We start from the raw sequence: 18,246 nt of genomic DNA on the forward strand, positions 1-18,246 counted from the left end.
GCTGCCTTGTCAAGTTGTCACGATGCTGGCAGCGTTGTCTGTGGCATACCAGCATAGTGCTGGGCTGGAGTCAGAGCTCCTAGACCGTGGTCATGGGGATACAAGTAGTCTTAACAAGCACAGAAGGACTCAAGCTTTTTCCTAAAAATAAAACACTCCCCCAGCTGCACTAATGCCAGAAACATCAGGGCAGGTACACCCAGAGTGTGAGGCAGCTGTGGTTGTGAGAATCACTGTCAGTCTAGTCTGGAGACAGACAAAGCCAACCCATCTTGGCTTGCATGCTGTGCCAAGATGGTACCATGTCCTGTTGACATTGTGGGGTTGTGCTTTGTCTGCCTGTGGCAGGGCAGGACAGCAAGGCTGAGCATCACCTGGGAATTCGTGTGCTGAGAACAAGGATAAGGATTCACAAATTGCAGCAAGAGGAATTCATGTATGCAAGCAGAGAGTCCAGTCCTGGATGATTATCTCTTTAGACTCCCCCCCTATGGAGTCACCATGGAGAAGAGTCCTTTGGTGGGGTGAATCAGAAGGTGTTCACTTTGGCTCACCATCTGGAGGAGCACCTCTCTTTACTGATGATATGGAGAGTTTAGAGAGTCTGCTCTCTGAAAACAGTCACACCACTTGGTTCAGCACCTGTTTTCATGGATTGATTTGTGGCTCTTGGGCTCCTGCCTCAGAAGCAAGCTTGCTGTGTGTTGTGTTAATCCTTTGCAGCCTTGGGGGAATGTGTTGTCCACACATCCAAAATGTTATTGCAGGCTGGTGCTTGTTCCTGGGAACTCTGAGGGATTCCTTGCTTGTCGAGCATAGGTTTGGTGGAAAAGGGACCCTCCCGGCTTGGTGGGAGAAGGAAGAAGAATTTCCTTTTGGTGGGTGAAGGACTTGAAAGCAGAGCCAGGAATCCCCTGTGACTTCATTAGGCTGTTAGCTGGTTAGCTGGAGCTGGCTGGGTCTCAAGTATTTTCCAGTTGTCCATGGAGGGCACTTGGACAGCTTCCACCCAACCCCACTCCCACATCCCCTCTGAAACGTCTACAGGGAAAAGACTCCTATTTTAGAATTGCAGTGGAATTCCTGTGGCATTACACACTACATCCTTTTCAGTACCCAGATAATTCAGTTTGATTTATGGTACTGCACAGGGGACGTGCTGGCCTTGCTTTTCATTTGGAAGTGCCACCTTTTGCCTTTCAGATGTAATGGTCAACTTTGTGGCTCAAAGTCTTCCTGTTATGATATCGCTGTCGCTAAAAAGTGCCACTATTGCTGCTCTTCTCCTACCTTAAACCACATCAGGCTTGTGTTACAGCTTGACTGTCCATTTTACTGCCCCATAGATTAGCAGATCCTCTCTTCTCCCCTACCTGTGAGCCAGCAGTGATTCTGTCACTGCTGCCAGAAATTGCTACCTGGAAAAGCAATGACAACTCTGTCTCTTGAGAGTGTGTTAGGTCATCTTCTTTCACCAAGCCAGCCCGAAGTTTGACTTACAGCAACAAGTAGGAAGATGCTGTATGCCCCATGGGCCAGGACAAAATTGTCCAAGGAAAAGCATGAGAAAAGAAAGTGAGGACTCTCAAAGGAGGGCTGTGATCATGTGTGGAGCATGATTTTTCAACTGATCAGAAAGGAAGCTTTGGGACTTCAATGTGGTAAGGTCTAGTGCAGTAACAGGTTTCCGTGCAAAGCTGTATTCATTTGATGGCTTTCCCATATGATGTGATGGGATGACACAGAGAAAAGGAAGCAGGACTCTGAGAATTGATGCTTGATGATAGGACAGGAAGCAATGGCTGTGGGTTGGAACATGAGACATTTGGATACTGAAATTAGGAATTTTTTTTTTTTTTTTTTTTTAACTATGAGGGTGATTAAATACTGGAATAGGTTACCAAGAAAAACTGTGAAACCTCTGTCTTCAAAGCTGGTCAGGTCTTAGTTGGACGTGGCTTTGAGTAACGTAATTTAATTAGACCTGTTTGAGCAGGAGAGTCAGACTAGATGACCTTGTGGGGTCCTCTACATCTGGACTCATGAGTTTCAGATTCCACTATTCTATGGTGACACAGTCACTGAAGCTGCTGGACTTCATCTTCCTTTCCTTTTCTTGATAGCAAGAAACATCACATAATGACAGTACATCATTATGCCCCATACAGAGCCATGTGCTCCTGACCCAGCACCAGGACCAGAGAAGCATCAGGGAGGTTCCACCATGCTGCTGTAGAGCAATACAAGGTCCAGGCTTCTTCCCCGTCTTGCTTTCTGCCAACCACAAGTTCCACAAGTGAAGCAGTACACAGTGTGGTGCCTAAGCCTGCCTTAGAGTCAAGTTGTCAGCTAGTGTCATTCAACAAAACATTAAGTCAATGCTATCACTGGTGAGCACGTCATGAGGGACGCCCTTGTATCTGGACTCATTTCCTCAAATACTGTTTTTTTCAGATGGTGTTCATGCATGTGCTCGTGTCTAATAATGCCCTTCTATCCATAGCCTTTACCTACTGTTGCATATGCTCTTGCAAGCTCTACTCTCCCAGGGATGCGAGTACTCCACAGGTCAAGGTGGTACCACCATGAAGCTACATGCTTGCCGAGTTTTGGAAAAAAAACACTCTTCCTTTGAATCTGGCAAACCTGTTGGCCATTCTCTGCCTTTCTTCTGTCTTTTGCCCTATTTTCTTTGTGTGGTTGGTCTTTTTTGTGGGTTTTGTGTGTGTGAGTTTTACAAATTTTGTGGTTTTTTAATTTGTTTGTTTGTTTGTTTCTTTGGGTTTGTTGGTTAGTTGGGTTTGGGGTCCTTTTTTTTGGGGGGGTGTTCTTTTTGTTGTGGTTTGTTTGTTTGTTTGTTTTTTCCCCTTCTTAGCTGATAGCTGTGCCTTCATGTGTACTTCTGGCCTTTCTTGTGTTTCTGTGCTAGCTTGCAGTGCTGGCCCTGCTGTAAATACCATCTAGTTTGGGATACTCTGGTCTTGTAGGAGTTGGGAAGCTATTTGGGGAGCAGAGGAGAAGGCTGTCATTTAGGCTGTTTGTGGAGACCTAAGGCTGCTTTGCCTTCCCTCTGGGGAAAATCACAGAAGTGCTGAAGAAGATGGAGAGCATGACCTTGGCTGGAAGCGATGGGCGAAGACGCCAGTTATGTGCTCCTTGTCTAACCTAAGGATGCCAGTGGTAAATGTGGATTGAGGGGAATCCATGTTTGAGGATTGCCCATTCTAAAGTTGTTTTGGTCTTGCTCATGTCTTGGGGAAGGCCAACAGGATATTTGGGCTTTCCATGCTGTAGTGGGTGAAATTGGGGTCCTTTCCTCTCCTTTTCCATCCAACCCATCTGAGCATCTCTCGGTGCTTCCTCTACCCTTAACACAACCCTGAACCATTCAAATATCTCAGTGAAGGAAATTACTGTTATTTATAATTAAGGGTTGACAAAAAATGTAGCTAGTGTCAAGGGAATGGCAGGCGACAGCCAGAAAAACATCATGTCTCCAGAAGAGGGGTGGCGGGAATATCCCTCTGAATAGGGCTGACGTCAGCTCTCGGAATTTGGACAGTCTGGAAGGGCTTGGGGCTATTTTTCCAAGATATCATAGGTCAGGAATCAACATTATTTTTAAGTCTGTGTCCCCCGAGCAGCTCGGGTGCATGAAGGAGACTTTCTGTCCCCCCTCCCTCTCCTTTACGCTCTATTTCTATGAAATTTTTGCTTTTCTTCCTTCCGAGTCATGCCACAAATATGTCCTTCAGGTTTGTTTATTCTTCTCCCTATCTATTCCTCCCGGCTTGCTCCCGTCTTGGTTGGGTTGAAGGGATGGCGTCGGCGTGGCGCGTGTCTGGGATGCTCAGGCGAGACATCACAGAGGAGAGATCATGTTCTCCTAATTTGCCGTTTCCGGTTGGGAGAGTTTTCTCTCCGCAAGTTGATGTGGCTGGGGAAACTGTTCTGGGAATGCTTCTTTGTGGTGGGAGATCTCAGGGCCTGGTGAAGACAAGCTGGTCATCTCATTTCACCATTAAATGCTGCCATGTAGTCCGGCCAAGATTTTCTAAAGTGACTGACATTTCAGAGCTGTTTTGTTGCTGGGAAGGTGGGTGAGATGTCTCCAGCCCAGAATGGCCTATTGGGGCTGACTGGCAGGGGAGAGGTAGTCAGCAGATCCTGACTATACGAGGAAGAAATTTTTGACACTGAGAGTGGTGTGACCCTGGTCCAGGTTGCCCAAAGAAGTGGTGGATGCCCCATCCCTGGAGACATCCCAGGCCAGGCTGGATGGGGCTCTGAGCAACCTGAGCTGGTGAAGATGTCCCTGCTTATGGCAGGGGTGGCACTGGATGAGCTTTGAAGGTCCCTTCCAACCCAAAATATTCTATCATTCTGTGAATATTTGACAACGCTGGATGCAATGGCTTCTGAAAGTCTCTGCTTGTTTCACATCCAGGGAAGTGGCCCTTGGGTTTTGTGGAGCTCTGCTCCACATGCCATCCTGCTCTAGTCTACTTCTGGAATCCTGTTCTTCTTTTCTTCACTTTTTCCTTCTCCTCTTCCATTTGCTGTAGCAACCTCTCTCTTTCTAAACAAGCCTGTTGGTACAATATAATAACTTGACTAGGGATCTTGCCATTTCAAACAGTGTATTTGCACATCTCTCATTGGTTTTCCCTTTTCACTTCACATCTCGGATGAGAACTTGCCTTTTTCCCTTTAGCCTGTACTCAGCTTTTGGTCCTTCCTTCCATAATTCAATGCAGTGAGGAATACACCAATGGACACCACTTCTACAGAAGCTGTTTGTCCAAATATAGCTGGTGCGCCTTCATGGCTAGTCCAGTGTAAAGAAACAGTCGCGTTCCCTTCATAATCTCTCCCTGCAGTTCAAAGATGCCAATTGCTCCTGGAAGCATGGGAATTAAGTGAAATGCTTTCCACTACCTTAATGTTGCTGTTGGCCTTATGCTGCAGGTTTAGTCACTCTTATGACATATTTCCACAATGGTGCGTTTCCATCATCATTCCACAATGATGTTTTGAAGCCTTTCCATGAGTTTTTTTTCCCCGCTTAGAATCTCCTCATAGCTTCACAGGTCAGGGTCCTCAGATTTTGAAGACTTAGCAACACCTTTTAGAGACTTAGAGACTATGTCTTCTAGGGGTTACCTGTCCTAGTGCTGTCTCAGCCCATGAGGTTAATGGCACTGATGGTGGAAATGGTAGTACATTATTTAAAAGAGTATCTGGTATTTGCAGCACAACCCAAGGCCCTACAATCCCATTGCTGTTATTATTATTGGAATTGTTATTGTTATTATTAAGTTAGGTCCTGCTTCTTTTACACAACTGAGGACCTGAGCTCCCTAAAGATCAATGCTGAGACTGTTGGTGTACTGGTCAACGCAACAGAGACCTGTGCAGGGGGGAGAGAGAGAAACCTAAATTTCCATCACTGCTGGGTTTGTTTCTCCAAGTGCTGAGAGACTTGTCACATTGTGAGGATCATTTCATGGATACCCAGACATACCCATGGGTGTTACTGCTCTGCTGCAATACCTATTGCCTACATGTCTTCTAGCTCGTTACTTTCTTGTGCTGTTTAGAAATGGATGTCTCTTTTCCCCAGCGGGACTGACCTCTGCATTTCCTTTCTTCTCACATTATGCCTCCTATTATCCTATTTGCTGTCGTCTTTTCCGTCCCTGTTGTTGGAAAACCTTGTCTAAGAGTAGAACATGTCAACAAAACTACTGCAATTAGCAGAACTTCTTCAGATTTGCATGACTGCCTCCCACCCAAACCCCTCACTAGCAGGACTTGCACCTTACAGAGCAGAATTAGTAGTGTCATGGAACATCCTGTTGAAACTTGTAGAGTTTTGCCATACTTTACCAAATGCTGCTGGTTTCACAGAGTTGAGGGTGGAGTCTCCAGCCTGCTGCACCCTTTTGAGGATATCTACAAGTGGTTCCTGTTTTTCCTCCTTGCTATGTTGAAGTTTATGCTGATTATCTCCTCTCCCTTGTCCTTGCAGGGCGTACATGAGTGTAAAGGAGCTGAAGGAGGCCCTGCAGCTGAACAGCACCCACTTCCTCAATGTTTACTTTGCCAGTTCAGTGAGAGAAGAGTTGGCTGGTGCTGCCACTTGGCCATGGGATAAAGAGGCCCTTAGTCACCTGGGTAAGTAAGCTACCCCACTCGTGGGTCTCAGGGTTCTCGGTTTTCCTCCCTCTTGGTTGACTTTGCAGAAAGAGGCTGCCATGATTTGGTTCAACGTTGAGGATGTTTAATGAAAAGGTAATGACAACAGCCTTTGGGTGTTCCAAAAGCTGCTGCTGTAAGGAAAGGAGCTGCCTGTACCCCATGTTCATGTGGATAAGGTGGTCAGAACTTCCAGGTTGTTATGAGAAACTTTTAGTGGTGAAGGCAGTGAGACAGTGGGATAGAGAGCTTGGGGAGTGCTACAGGTTCATCATCAGTACAGGTTCTGGAGAGGGGTTTCGACTTGCACTTGGCTTGTCTGGGACCTTCCAGGTCTATCTTTCAGGATTCTGGAAATGGTGAACTTTGCTTTTCAGCACTTAATGACAAATCAATAAGCCAAGACTGTCAGTGATTTCAGAGCCAAGACTCAAGATTTGAGCAGTCCAGAGCAGTAATCATAGACTGCTTCTGAATTCAACTGCAAATGTGAGGGTGACTATCAAATTAAATGACTTTTTTTTTATAACTTGGCTTACTACCTGCTGGAGGCAAGGTTCTCCTTGGCTTCAGTGAACTCAAGGCAGATCCTTCGGGTCATCAGTCCTGGCAGGCTACAAAACAGTCAAAACGGCAACTGTTTCACTAGAATGTAAATGTACTGTGTGTTTTCTCCTACTTCTGCTGTGTCTCTTTTTCCTGCCTCTCCCTCCACCTCTTCAATTTCGGATTTTTTCTGGCAAAGCCCTTTATGCTTTGCAGTCAAAACATCTAAAGTGTTTCTCAATAAGTAACTGGAAATAATTACTCCTGACACCTGCACAGCAGACCTAGACCTTCTGCTTTTACAAGTGCGTGATGTTCAGCCCTTAAAAGTTTTACACTGCTGTTAAAGACCTGTTTTAAAGTTCTTTTTTGCCAGCTTCCCTCCCTCAATGAGTTTCAGGACTGTTTTTTCAATAGTCTATTGCTACAGTTGCTTGTTGAGGAAGGCAAATCTCCATGAAATTTATTCCTTCAGCTTCCAGAAATCACTTCCAAGGCTCAGTTTGACAGTCATCTTACTACAGCAAGTGCTTCAGCCCCATGTGTTCCTCTCAAACCCCTCCCGATGGCTCACAAGAAGTTGTACGGAAGGGTATTTGGGGTGACGGGTTTCATCAAAAGCTTGCATTTAGCTCCAGTGTCAGAGTTTGTGTCCAGCCAGGGACAGAAGAGGTGACACCATCTGGAAATGTTGGATCAGGGTTTGCCCGCGGAGGTTCAAGGGGAAAGGGGTGTTGTCTTGGCTCTGGTGCCAGAGCTGTGAAGTATGAAGCTGGATCTCAACTTCCTTGAGGCTCTGGCACAGACTGAAGACTTTGGTTCAAGACTGTCCTTGGTTTTGGATTTAATGAGTTTGTGAGGCTGGGTGGTAGACTCTGTTCTCTGTAAACAGTAGGCTCCACCACGTCATCAAGTGTTTTCTGCTGCACACAACATACATTATTGTCCAGCATAGAAGAAACTTAGGACTCACCAGGTCATGAATACATGGCCTTTGTCAAAAACCCCTCACAAGAGGCTACTGGAGAGTCTGAGTAGATGTGAAGGTAAAGCAGTGAGGAAAGGTCAAGGAAAGCCTTGGGAGGACCGAATAATAGTTTGAGGAAAAATTCTCAAGCTTTAAAAACCTACCAGTGATCAGGGATGGAGACAGACCCCTTTCTTATGTAAAGACCTGTCTCCAAGAAGATTGAGTTCTTCCCTTGGACTAAATCTTGCTAATCTCCTCTCTATCCTGACCTTAATATTTTAAGGTCAGCACACATGCCCTGCTCCCCCCATGTCACTGTCTGCTCCCATGGAGCAGAAATGCCAGGCTGATTTTTCCCTATGCAAGTTCAGACCCTCTCCTGCTTTGGTTCTCCTACTGAATTAAATAGATTCTTCGAGCTTGACTCAACTTCTCCAAGATGACAACCTGCCTCTTCGCTCCAGATACTCTTGGTCAGATTTTGCCCTGTTTGTTTCTCTGAACTGGACTTGCTTAGATGTTTCAAGAGAATTGACTATGAGACTTTTTGTCTCCAACTGCATCCCCTTCCTCTATTTCAACTCTTCCTCTCATCCCAAAGCTCACTAAACATGCTGTTTCCAAACTGTTGTCCATCAGTTCTTTCAATGTTATTTTAACCTGCTCTCTGGACTCTGAACTCCTTAGAAACCATTTTTTCATGACCCTTGAGTATGTCTTTCAGGAGGGTCCTCCTCAACTTCTGAAATTCTACAGTAGATTGGTTTTTTTATTCCCTTCTCTTCACCTATACTTGTTTTGGGCTACCAGAAATTAAGTGACTGATCCTATACTGGTGACTCAGATTTATTGCTTTCCTCCAGATGATTTTCCTGAGAAAATGTGAGTTTCAGGCAGCCTCTCTGAAGGTTTAGATATAGTTTACCATGTTAGACCAGTACTAATACCAACCAACAGCAACTACACTTGTTGAAACATAAGAGATAATTACTGGCTTGCAGAGGGTGAACTGGGCTATGGCAGTTCTATAGGCAATATTTCAACTTCTGTGTAGCTCCTAGACAGGGACAACTTGCAGCTAGCTAGCAACAGAGGTGGAAGATCTCAGGTCTGTTTGCACCACTCCCTCTAACCATACTGTCTCAGTCTTTCCACCATCATCACAGCGAGCTCCTCTCAAATTCAGAGCTCTTGCTTGGAGTCTGGAATGAATTTTCTGAGAACTTAGAAGTAAATCTTTTAAACTACAAAACAGAAGGAGTCAAAGAAGTCCTGTTCTGTAAAAAAACTTAACTTTCCACAGTGCTTTGCCTCAAAAACCCTAAAAATGTAATAATGCAGATGCTTTAAACTTCATGTGTATCTGCATGTGAACTGTATTTGCATAAACATGGTTGAAAGGCAAGGGAATTGTGAATATTTGATGTTATAAATACTTTCTGTAGTTATATAAGCTGAGGCCAGCTCATATATCTGGCTGAGATCAGTGGATCCTGAAGGAGGGCCAGATGTTCCATCAAAGGTACCTTAAGCAACGGCCATCTTCCTGTCTGACTAACCGTCATGCGTTTGTTCCATTAATTGCTGTGACTCAGTGTTTGGGGAAGACTGGCCCGATGATACAGGTTCAGCTTTGTGGTTTGCTGTTTAAAGATCCTGTGTTTGCTTGAGCATGTGTCCTCTGCTACAACCCTGACCCAGGAAGAGGTTGGCTTCTTGGGGGCTGGCTTGAACCAGAGGTCTTTATCATTGCAGTTGGTCGTGACTGGAAGTAGGGCAAGGTTCTGGGTCTGGGAGGTTCCAAGGGATGTGTGAGTGAAGGTGGGGTTCACACCAGTGCTAATGGACTGGGCACCTCTCGTTCTTCGTGCAGAGTTTGGGCTTGTCTTTGGAGACATGGTGAGCTCTGCAGTCTCCGCTGCTAGGTCTGGTCTGGAGGGAGATGATGTTGTGGGGCCAGACCTGAAGCTTTCCAGCTGCTTGGCCTCAGCTGGGTGGGCAAGTTCAAAGAAGACTCTTGTTCCCCTGCCTTGGAGTGCTGGACCCTCTTGGTGTCACAGGGATATGATACTGAAGTTTTTAGTGTCATTGTATAAATGTTGACCCTGGAGGCCTCCTTGAGCTGGTTCTCAGGCATGAAAGGAAGAGGTCACTTAAAGCCCAGCTTAGCCCATCTCTCAGGGCAGGAGGAGGCAGAGGGGAGAAGTAAAGCCTGATCTGCAGAGGAGACAGAGGGGAGGCTGGTCCTGTCAGGATGTTATGAACATTTCCACATCTTGCCTTCACAGCCAGGACCCTGCAGAGGGGAAATACAACTTCCCAGTCCAAAGCTGGGAACTCTCCCAGCTCATCAGGGAGCTGTAGGGACAGGGAATGGAAGGATGGGGAGGAAGGCAGAGTTCTCATGCTGTTTCTAATCCTGACATTTAATTAGCTGTTAAAAAAACAAAAACCAAAACAAACCACAAAAACCAAAACAATAACAGCAACAGAAAAACCAAAAACAAACACCCCAAAAAAACCCCACAAACAAATAAAACAAACCCCTAAAAATGACTGTCCTTTTGTGGAGTGTGGGGGAAGAACGGGATGGGGAAGCCAGCAGAGAGGAGGGAGGGACAGGGGTATCCCAGCCTTGGCATCCCTCCTCTGTGACACTTTTCTCCCTCCCTGTATTGGAATCCCATTTATTCCCACGTGGGAAGTGTTGGGTTTCTGCTGGAGAAGGCTGCTTGGTCAAAGGGCCTCCTGTGCCCCCGGTGCTCAGCCTCATTCCTCGTGGTTAGTGCTGCAGGATGCGTGCATGGCTCTCGCGTCTCATTTATTTGTTTATGAGCGCTATTTTATTTCCCCGTGCATATTCCTCTTTCCAGACCTTTGGGCAGGCAGCTCTCTGCCTGCTTAGGCTTGGGTTTGGCTGCAGAGACGCCTTTTCTTTCTGCTCTCTCTTCTCTCTTGCCATGTTTTGATTAAAATGAGAAGAAGGGTTTTTTTATATGCCCACTGGGTTCTCCAGCAATGGGATGCCCTTTGCTATCTATAGCATTTACAAGCCTGGTAACTGAGGGGCTTGCAAAAACATTAATTATTGACAGGATACAACGTGAAGGTCTCAAAAGGATTTTTCCACCTTTGTACCTTTTTGTGGCCCATCTCCAGTCAACTGAATGGCCAAGAAATGACTGATGGGACACAAGGTCTCCTGCTCTGGTATTTTACAGTTGGGTAGAAAGGGAATGCAGCTACTTTGTGACCCATCCTTTGCCTCAAGCTGAGATGCCGTGGGCATAAAGTCTGCACTGTAGGGAAGAAAAACAACAAATGTGAATTTTTAATTAAGAAATGGTGCCACTTCACAGGTCAGTGGTATCTCTCAGCTATTCCATGAGTTATACACACAGGATGCTCCATAGTAGATTACACCCTTATTTCTTCACCCACTTGCAACCCTGTTGGGCTTGAGAGAATTGTTCAAGGCATCTCTGAAGGCCCCTTTCCAACCCTAAACCAGAGTTCCTCCAGTGTGGTTCCACCAGAGGAGTCACAGTCTTGCTGGTGTCCTGCCAGGGACACAGTGATATGAACAAAGTCCTGTTGGAAGGAATGCCCTGTAGTTGAGGACATGAAGTTGTCCAGTAGCACACAGAGCTGATCCAGGAGCAGATTTTGAGTGTCTATGCTGTGGTTGGAAATGCGATCACATGGTGGCCCTCTGCCTGTTTTAACTTTTCTGGAGAGGGCAGCAATCAGCAGCAGATATGCAGTAGCAGAGGCTCTGTGAGGTAGCTGGCACAGTAAATTCTCCAGGGCCATGCAAAGGAGAGAAAGCTGTGCTGGAGCCAACTACTCACTGTGCTGCCATCCAAGCTGTCTAGGCTAAAAGTAGTTGGGTAAAACCAGCCTCCCATGTCATGAAGGTATTGCCTGGAGTTTGCTTTTCTCCCCCTTGTCTTGCTGGTATTCCCCAACCCTTGTTCCTGCACCATAAGGCAGCATGGAGAAATGGATGGAGCAAGGAAATGAGAAGAAGAAAGGGGAGGAAACTGCCAGTGAAAAATCACAAAGCAAGGAGAAAAATGCAGAGTTTTCCAGGAGATTTTTCATTTGTGCAAAATAGAGAAATAAAAGGAGACCAGAGAAGAGCTATAAATTTTGTTCTTGAGCATCCTCTGTGGACAGCTTCTCAGCAGATGTGGTACAGGGTGTGACATCCCAGGTCAGGAGCTGGAGATGCTGGCAGTGAACAAAGGGAAGGCTCTGCTCCACCTGGCTTTCCTCAGCATCATTGATCCTTGCTCTTCCCATCACAGGCAGGTGGGCAGGAGAGGAAAAGGACCTTGTCCTGCAGCTCAGGGGCAGCTTAGGGCACGATCAGGGTCCCATCCATCTCTGGGAAGTTTCTGGTGGATTTAGCCCATACCCATGCTCCAGCATATTCGACAGTTGAACCTGCACTAAACTGGCTTGGAGATGACCTGCCCCATTGTGCCCCCTTGAGTCAATGGGTTGGGGTGCCACCATGAAGTGGTGTAGGACTCTGAGTGGAGGGGTTCTAGCCGGTTTGCTTGGAGCACCTTGCCCACACAAACCTTTTTGAAGGAGAGGAAGAGATCTTCAGGAGCTCTGTTTTGGAAAATCCCACTCCAAAATACACAGTGAATTTGAGCCAGGTTTGTGGTAGAGGTTTAGTGGATTGCAACAGCACCTCGTATGAGTTTAAATTTACTCCTTAGGGTCTGGTTTGGAGGGTGAAGCAGCAGACCATTGATGCTGTCTGAATAGTGGCTAGAGGCAGTGTTTGAATCTTTGTACAGACTTGTGCTGAAGGTGGCTTCTAGTTGGCACAGCCCAGTGTTTCAGGAATTTGCTCAGCACCTTGTCCTCTTCTCCTGCCATGTGGACTGGTATGCTTCAGCCCCCTGTCTAGGCTAGAGAAGGTCTTCTCTGGTATAAAAATTTATCCCTGTAAACCCACAATGTGTCTCAGTTTGGTGCCCTGGCTCCAAACTTCATATTCAGTTGGAAGTGTGAACCAAAGCAGACACTGAATTATAAACATGCAAAAAGATACAGGGGGAAATGGTAGCTGAAATTATTGAAGATGTTGGGGGGAGTGGTGTGATCAGAAAGGGAAGAAAAACCACCCACCTCATTCCACTGCGAGAGGGCAGAAGAGATCTCTTCCCATTGTACAAGAGGTGAATACATCCATCTTCAGGTCTCCATCTGGCAACTCATTTGTGACCTGGAAGCACGAGAGGAATTTTATCTAGTACAGGTGAGTACAGCACCTGCCTGCTCCCTCTTTCTCTGGATGACGTTCTCTGCGCTTGCAATTCCAGGTGGAGTTGTCCTCAACCCTGCTTATTACGGTATGCACGGCCACACCAACACCATGATCCATGAAGTGGGCCACGTCCTGGGGCTGTACCACGTCTTTAAGGGAGTGAGCGAGCGGGAATCTTGTGACGATCCCTGCAGGGAGACAACTCCGTCCATGGAGACAGGAGACCTCTGTGCCGACACTGCCCCCACCCCAAAGAGCAAATTCTGTCGGGATCCGGACCCCACCAACGACACCTGTGGCCAGACGTATTTCACGGGAACGCCCTTCAACAACTACATGAGTTACACAGGTAATTGGTTGTCCTTAGAAAAGGGATCACCTTCCCTAGAAGCTTGAGTTTCTCTCCCTTCTGCCTCCACCAATATTCTCTTCCCTCATTCTGCACCTGATGCAGTCCCTCCTGGTACATTGGGATGCTGCAGCCTGTACTTGCAGAGCTTCTTGGCCCCCTTTCTTGCTGCAGGTTGTTTCCATCTCTCCCTTCCTGCCAGCCTGTCCTTGAACATGTATCTAGTCCCTTATTATCTGCATGGTGGTGTGCCTTTGTTCTACAGTCTGGAAGGAACTTTATTATTGCTATTATTTATTATTACTACTACTACTGCTACTACTATTACAATTTTTGACCTTTGAGTTGAGCCCTTTTAACTTGGTTTCCAAAGGCAGTCCAGGAGGACCGAAGCCTAAAGAGCAATTCTGTCCCTCCTTGTTGACCCACTGCAAGTCCCATGAGGATGATGGCACTGCCCAGGCCTTAGAGCTGGTGGGAGCATAAGCTCAACGTAAGTTGAGACGTCCTGTACCTGCAGTGGCAAGTGCAGGGCTGTGGAGCTGCTGAGGCAGTGCCATCTTGTGGCTTTGGGGACACATGACAGCAGAGAGTCCTGACAGGAGAGCCACCACATGCTGGTGTCTCCCAGGTCTCCCCGGAGGTCCCCAAAAGAGAGTTTGGAGATCAGGAAGGGTGCACATTGCCGTGCCCCGATGACTGGTCCCTGCCACCCTTGGCCTGATCTCTCTCCACCCAGATGATGACTGCACCAACACCTTCACTCCCAACCAAGTGGCCCGGATGCATTGCTACCTGGACCTGGTCTACCAGCGCTGGGGCCAGAGCAAGAAGCCCGCGCCCATCCCCATCCCACCCATGGTCACGAGACAAACGTGGGACTCCCTCAGCATCTACTGGCTGCCTCCCATCAGCGGCGTCATCCATGAGAGGTGAGGGATCTGCTGTTGCCGTGGACTCGGGCTTGCACAGGAGCCTGCTAGAAGGGACAAGGGACCCTTTGTGGTACAGGACTCCCCATCCCATTCCCCTTGGTCGCTTCCAGCAGAGCTGGGGTTCTGTGATGGCCCCGCTGGCACATGGGCTCTCCTGCAAGCCTTCTGCTGTCGGGGTGCCTGGGGGAGAAGCCAAAGAGCGTCGGGAAGCAACGCCAATTCTTAAACCCTAGAGTGAAATCACGGAGTGAAAAATGAGCTTAATTTAGCACTTATTGTATAAAATAGCTATTTACCAGGAGGAAATGCAGCCTTGTGGTTAAGGCAGGGAGCTCAGACCGCAAGAGCTGGGTTTCGTTCCTAGCGCTGTCACGGACTCACGGTGTAACTAACTGGGGGTAAGTCAGGAAACTTTTTGAGCTGGAGAAACAAGGCTGAGGAACCAAAGTTGTTTGGCTGGTGAGCAGTGCATGGTCCTGAGCACCGGGTGGTTTTTCTTCTCCCCAGTGCTGGGAGTCATTGAGACCTGGACACACCACCGATGCCTCTATTCAGTAGCTCCTCTTACTAAAACATTTTGGTTTCCTCCAGGTTTTAGGTCTATGCTTTTAACAGGGGACCCGAAGTGCACGTTAAAGAGCTCTTGAACTTGTTTTAAAGCTGCTTCACAAAGCTGTCTCTTACAATTAAAATAAAAATGCTGTTTGAGGGCATCTGGGACACCCTCAGGTCAGTGTTTGCTGCCTTTTCAAAGAACTGGTACTCTCCACGATTGGCCTTTGGCCCGGAGAAAAGAACATATGCCTGTTACCCACCCAGGCATGAGAGCCTCATGGGTGCTGGGTGGCCTCAGGTCATCCAGACAAACTGCTTTGGTGGGGAGTGGAGTGGTTTAGGAGCAGGAAAAACATGGGTCTAGAAGGCAGGTGCTGGGTCTTTGTATCCATTTCCAGCTCTTGCTCATAACCAGGTCAGGAGCTGGTCTGGGGTAAGGGTCCTGCATCCCTTGAGATGAACTGGTCAAGGAAATGGGCTGAGGCTGGACCTTATCTCTTTCCTTATTAATTATTAATTACTATTATATTATATATTAATTATATATAGTAGATATTATTATTATTATTTCTAATTTTCTTATTGCATTATTGTGATCCTTTTTTGTTACAGTAGTGTTGAAACCCAAAACCTGACTCTGGGATTTAGCAGAAACAGACCCAAGTGTGCCTACCCAACTGCAGAGGCATCGCCGTGGAAAGTGTTGAAGTCTGTTTGCTCTGCTTTGTGGGTAGGGAACAGGCTCTTCAATGGTTCATCCAAGATTACCCAGAGAACACGTAGAAGAGGAGAAATTAAACCCAGCTTGTCCCACAGACACTTTTGTTTTCCTATCTTTGAAGCTTATTCCAAGCAGGTTGAGATGCCCGGAGGCTGCTTGATCGCTTAGCTTTGCTATTCCAACTTCCCATCTGATCCTGCCTGGATAAACGTGGATGGAAAATTAACTGGTCATGATTAGACAGGCTGATGCCTTTGTCTTCTGTCTGCAGGGAGCAGGACACACTCTGTGATGACTGTGCAGAGGACGGCACCTTCCGTCAGTACGTGCACGAGGCCTCTTCCCCTCGGGTCTGCGATTCCTCTGGCTACTGGACCCCAGAAGAAGCAGAAGGTAAATATCTTCTCTCTTTCCTTGGCTGTAAATCCCCCAGACAGACATGAGATCCTGTTGGGAAATGAAAAAGAGGTTTGTTTGTTTGTTTTCTTTTAGTGAGTGACTTGTCTCCTTTTTGGGGAGGCTCTTTAGGGCAGGAAGGACTTCTAGGTGCCTGGGAGATAACTACCAGCTGGCTTTGGGCAAACACCCCAATATTAACTCCAGTCATTGCCCAGAAAGGTGTTAATGAGAGATACTGGTCAAAGGGAGGGGCATTTCACTGAAATAGAAGTCTTACAACATAGATGTTGGGCTGTATGTAGCGGACATGCTGCTGTTGAACCACATGGAGACAGAGGATCTATTAGTTCTGTGCATCTGCTTGTTTGAGCCACTGAAGTCAACTGAGAGTGGCTGCAGAGAAAGTGCAGTTTGGGAATTATTACAGCTTTGAGATGTAGCCCATGCTTTGACAAGAGGAGTGTTGGGATATAGCTGAGATTGTGTGTCTGAAAACTCTTTAAGTGTCTCTTGCTAGTGTTGCAAGTTTAGGCAGGGAGTGGTGGGTAAAGTTAAAGAAACAATCTAATTTGTGCTCATTCAGTGATACCAGACAAATCAACGCTTAGCTCATTTATTGTCAGCGGTTCCCATTTCCCTCGCCTGTCTGATTCACTGGCAAATTAAAACTGCTGCTGGAATTATTGGATATTGCTTTCTCCTATGCATGAACTGCAATTATCACAATTCCCTGTTTGCTTTGTTATAAAAGGTTTTATGGTTTTGGGGAGACTAATATTTAATGGATGCAAGCTTTGAATTGGTGCTGGGTCCTGAGAAATGCTGCCAGTGGTTGGTGAAAACAAGGGTGTTTCTACTCCAGGATGATGAACTCAAGTGATGCTTTCTGAGAGTGAAATCCCAACCCCATGTTTCTCTTGCTGAGTGCTAATCCTTCAGCAGGAGAGGCAGGCTGGGCATCTGAGGTCAGCCTGGGCACCGTCCTGGTGCACGAAGAGTCATCCAGAGCTGCTTCCCTGGCTGATCTTGGACCTGGTCCCTTCCTAACTGTGACTTGTTCCAGTATGTGCCTGTGAAAAGCTTCAATCTCTGCTCAGCTTATGTTCAAACCTATGGAGCCACAGGGACCTGACATTCAGGTGCCTTTGGCAAGCCTTTAGTGCCCATGACACTACAGAGCAAGCTTTGCATCCCCCAGCTGTGTTCAGGCTGTCTCTAGAGCTGCTGGAGACACTGACCAGCTACAGCATGGACACCTTTGCCCCTGTTTCTTAAAGGACTGTAAGAGACAAGGCTTGGCAGATGTGGTGCTTGTATGCATAGCTAGGAGCTGGGCAACTAGCGGCGCTTATTGCTTTCTAGGATGTTAGGGCAGATGCCACCATCTCTGCATGCATCTATCATAGAATAGTTTGGGTTGGAAGGGACCTTCAAAGCTCATCCAGTCCAACCCCTGCCATGAGCAGGGACATCTTCAACCAGATCAGGTTGCACAGAGAACTGTCCAGCCTGGCCTGAGATGTTTCCTGGAATGGAGCATCTACCACCTCTCTATGGTTGGTACTCATCTATGAGTGCCTCTCTACGCAAATCTACCCACCTATGGGTATCTGCCATCTATGGTAGATCCACCATTGATCTCTATGGGTGGTACCACATCTATGGGGTACTGCAGGGAGGATTGCTCATCTGGGTCCCATGTGAGGTCAACTGTCCCCTGGTTCTCACCACCATCATCTTCATCCCTTCTGCCCAGGGCCCCCAGATGTGGATCAGCCCTGTGAGCCCAGCCTGCAAGCCTGGAGTCCGGAGCTCCACCTGTACCACATGAACATGACAGTGCCGTGTCCCCAGCCAGACGGTTGCATCCTGGAGCTACGCTTCCTGCACCCTGTCTACCCTGATTCCCTCACCCTCTGGACCACGTACCTCTCCACAGGCTCTCCCAAGGTGTTGTCTGACATTGAGGTCTTGACAGAGCAGGGAGAGTCAATCCATTTGGGCCCCCTGGACACCTTCTGTGATGTCCCTTTTACCGTGAAGCTCAACATCCCTAAAAAGGTGTCCGGAGTCAAAATTTACACCTTTGACGAGAGGATGGAGATAGACACGGCCTTGCTGACCTCCATGCCCCACAGCTCACTCTGCTCCTCCTGCAAGCTGATCCAGTACAGAGTCTTCCGTGACCCCCCCTTTGCAAACGGGTCCCCTGTCACCCCAGCACAGGCACATCGGCAGTTCATTGACATGTGAGTGATGGGGCTGCTCTGTCACAGGCTGAGTGGG

The 18,246-nt window shown here is 47.3% G+C and overlaps 1 protein-coding gene across 1 annotated transcript in view; it reads left to right on the forward strand.

The window, feature by feature from the left end:
• Nucleotides 1-18,246, forward strand: part of PAPPA2 (pappalysin 2) — a 90,804-nt gene that overhangs the window by 22,218 nt on the left and 50,340 nt on the right. The window contains exons 3-7 of the mRNA XM_021285810.2: nucleotides 6,032-6,177; nucleotides 13,057-13,350; nucleotides 14,090-14,282; nucleotides 15,833-15,954; nucleotides 17,717-18,209. Coding sequence (XP_021141485.2) covers nucleotides 6,032-6,177; nucleotides 13,057-13,350; nucleotides 14,090-14,282; nucleotides 15,833-15,954; nucleotides 17,717-18,209 — 1,248 coding nt within the window. The remainder of the gene's footprint in view (nucleotides 1-6,031; nucleotides 6,178-13,056; nucleotides 13,351-14,089; nucleotides 14,283-15,832; nucleotides 15,955-17,716; nucleotides 18,210-18,246) is intronic.

The sequence above is a fragment of the Columba livia genome, chromosome 8 (assembly GCF_036013475.1).
Source record: "Columba livia isolate bColLiv1 breed racing homer chromosome 8, bColLiv1.pat.W.v2, whole genome shotgun sequence".
NCBI lineage: Eukaryota > Metazoa > Chordata > Aves > Columbiformes > Columbidae > Columba > Columba livia.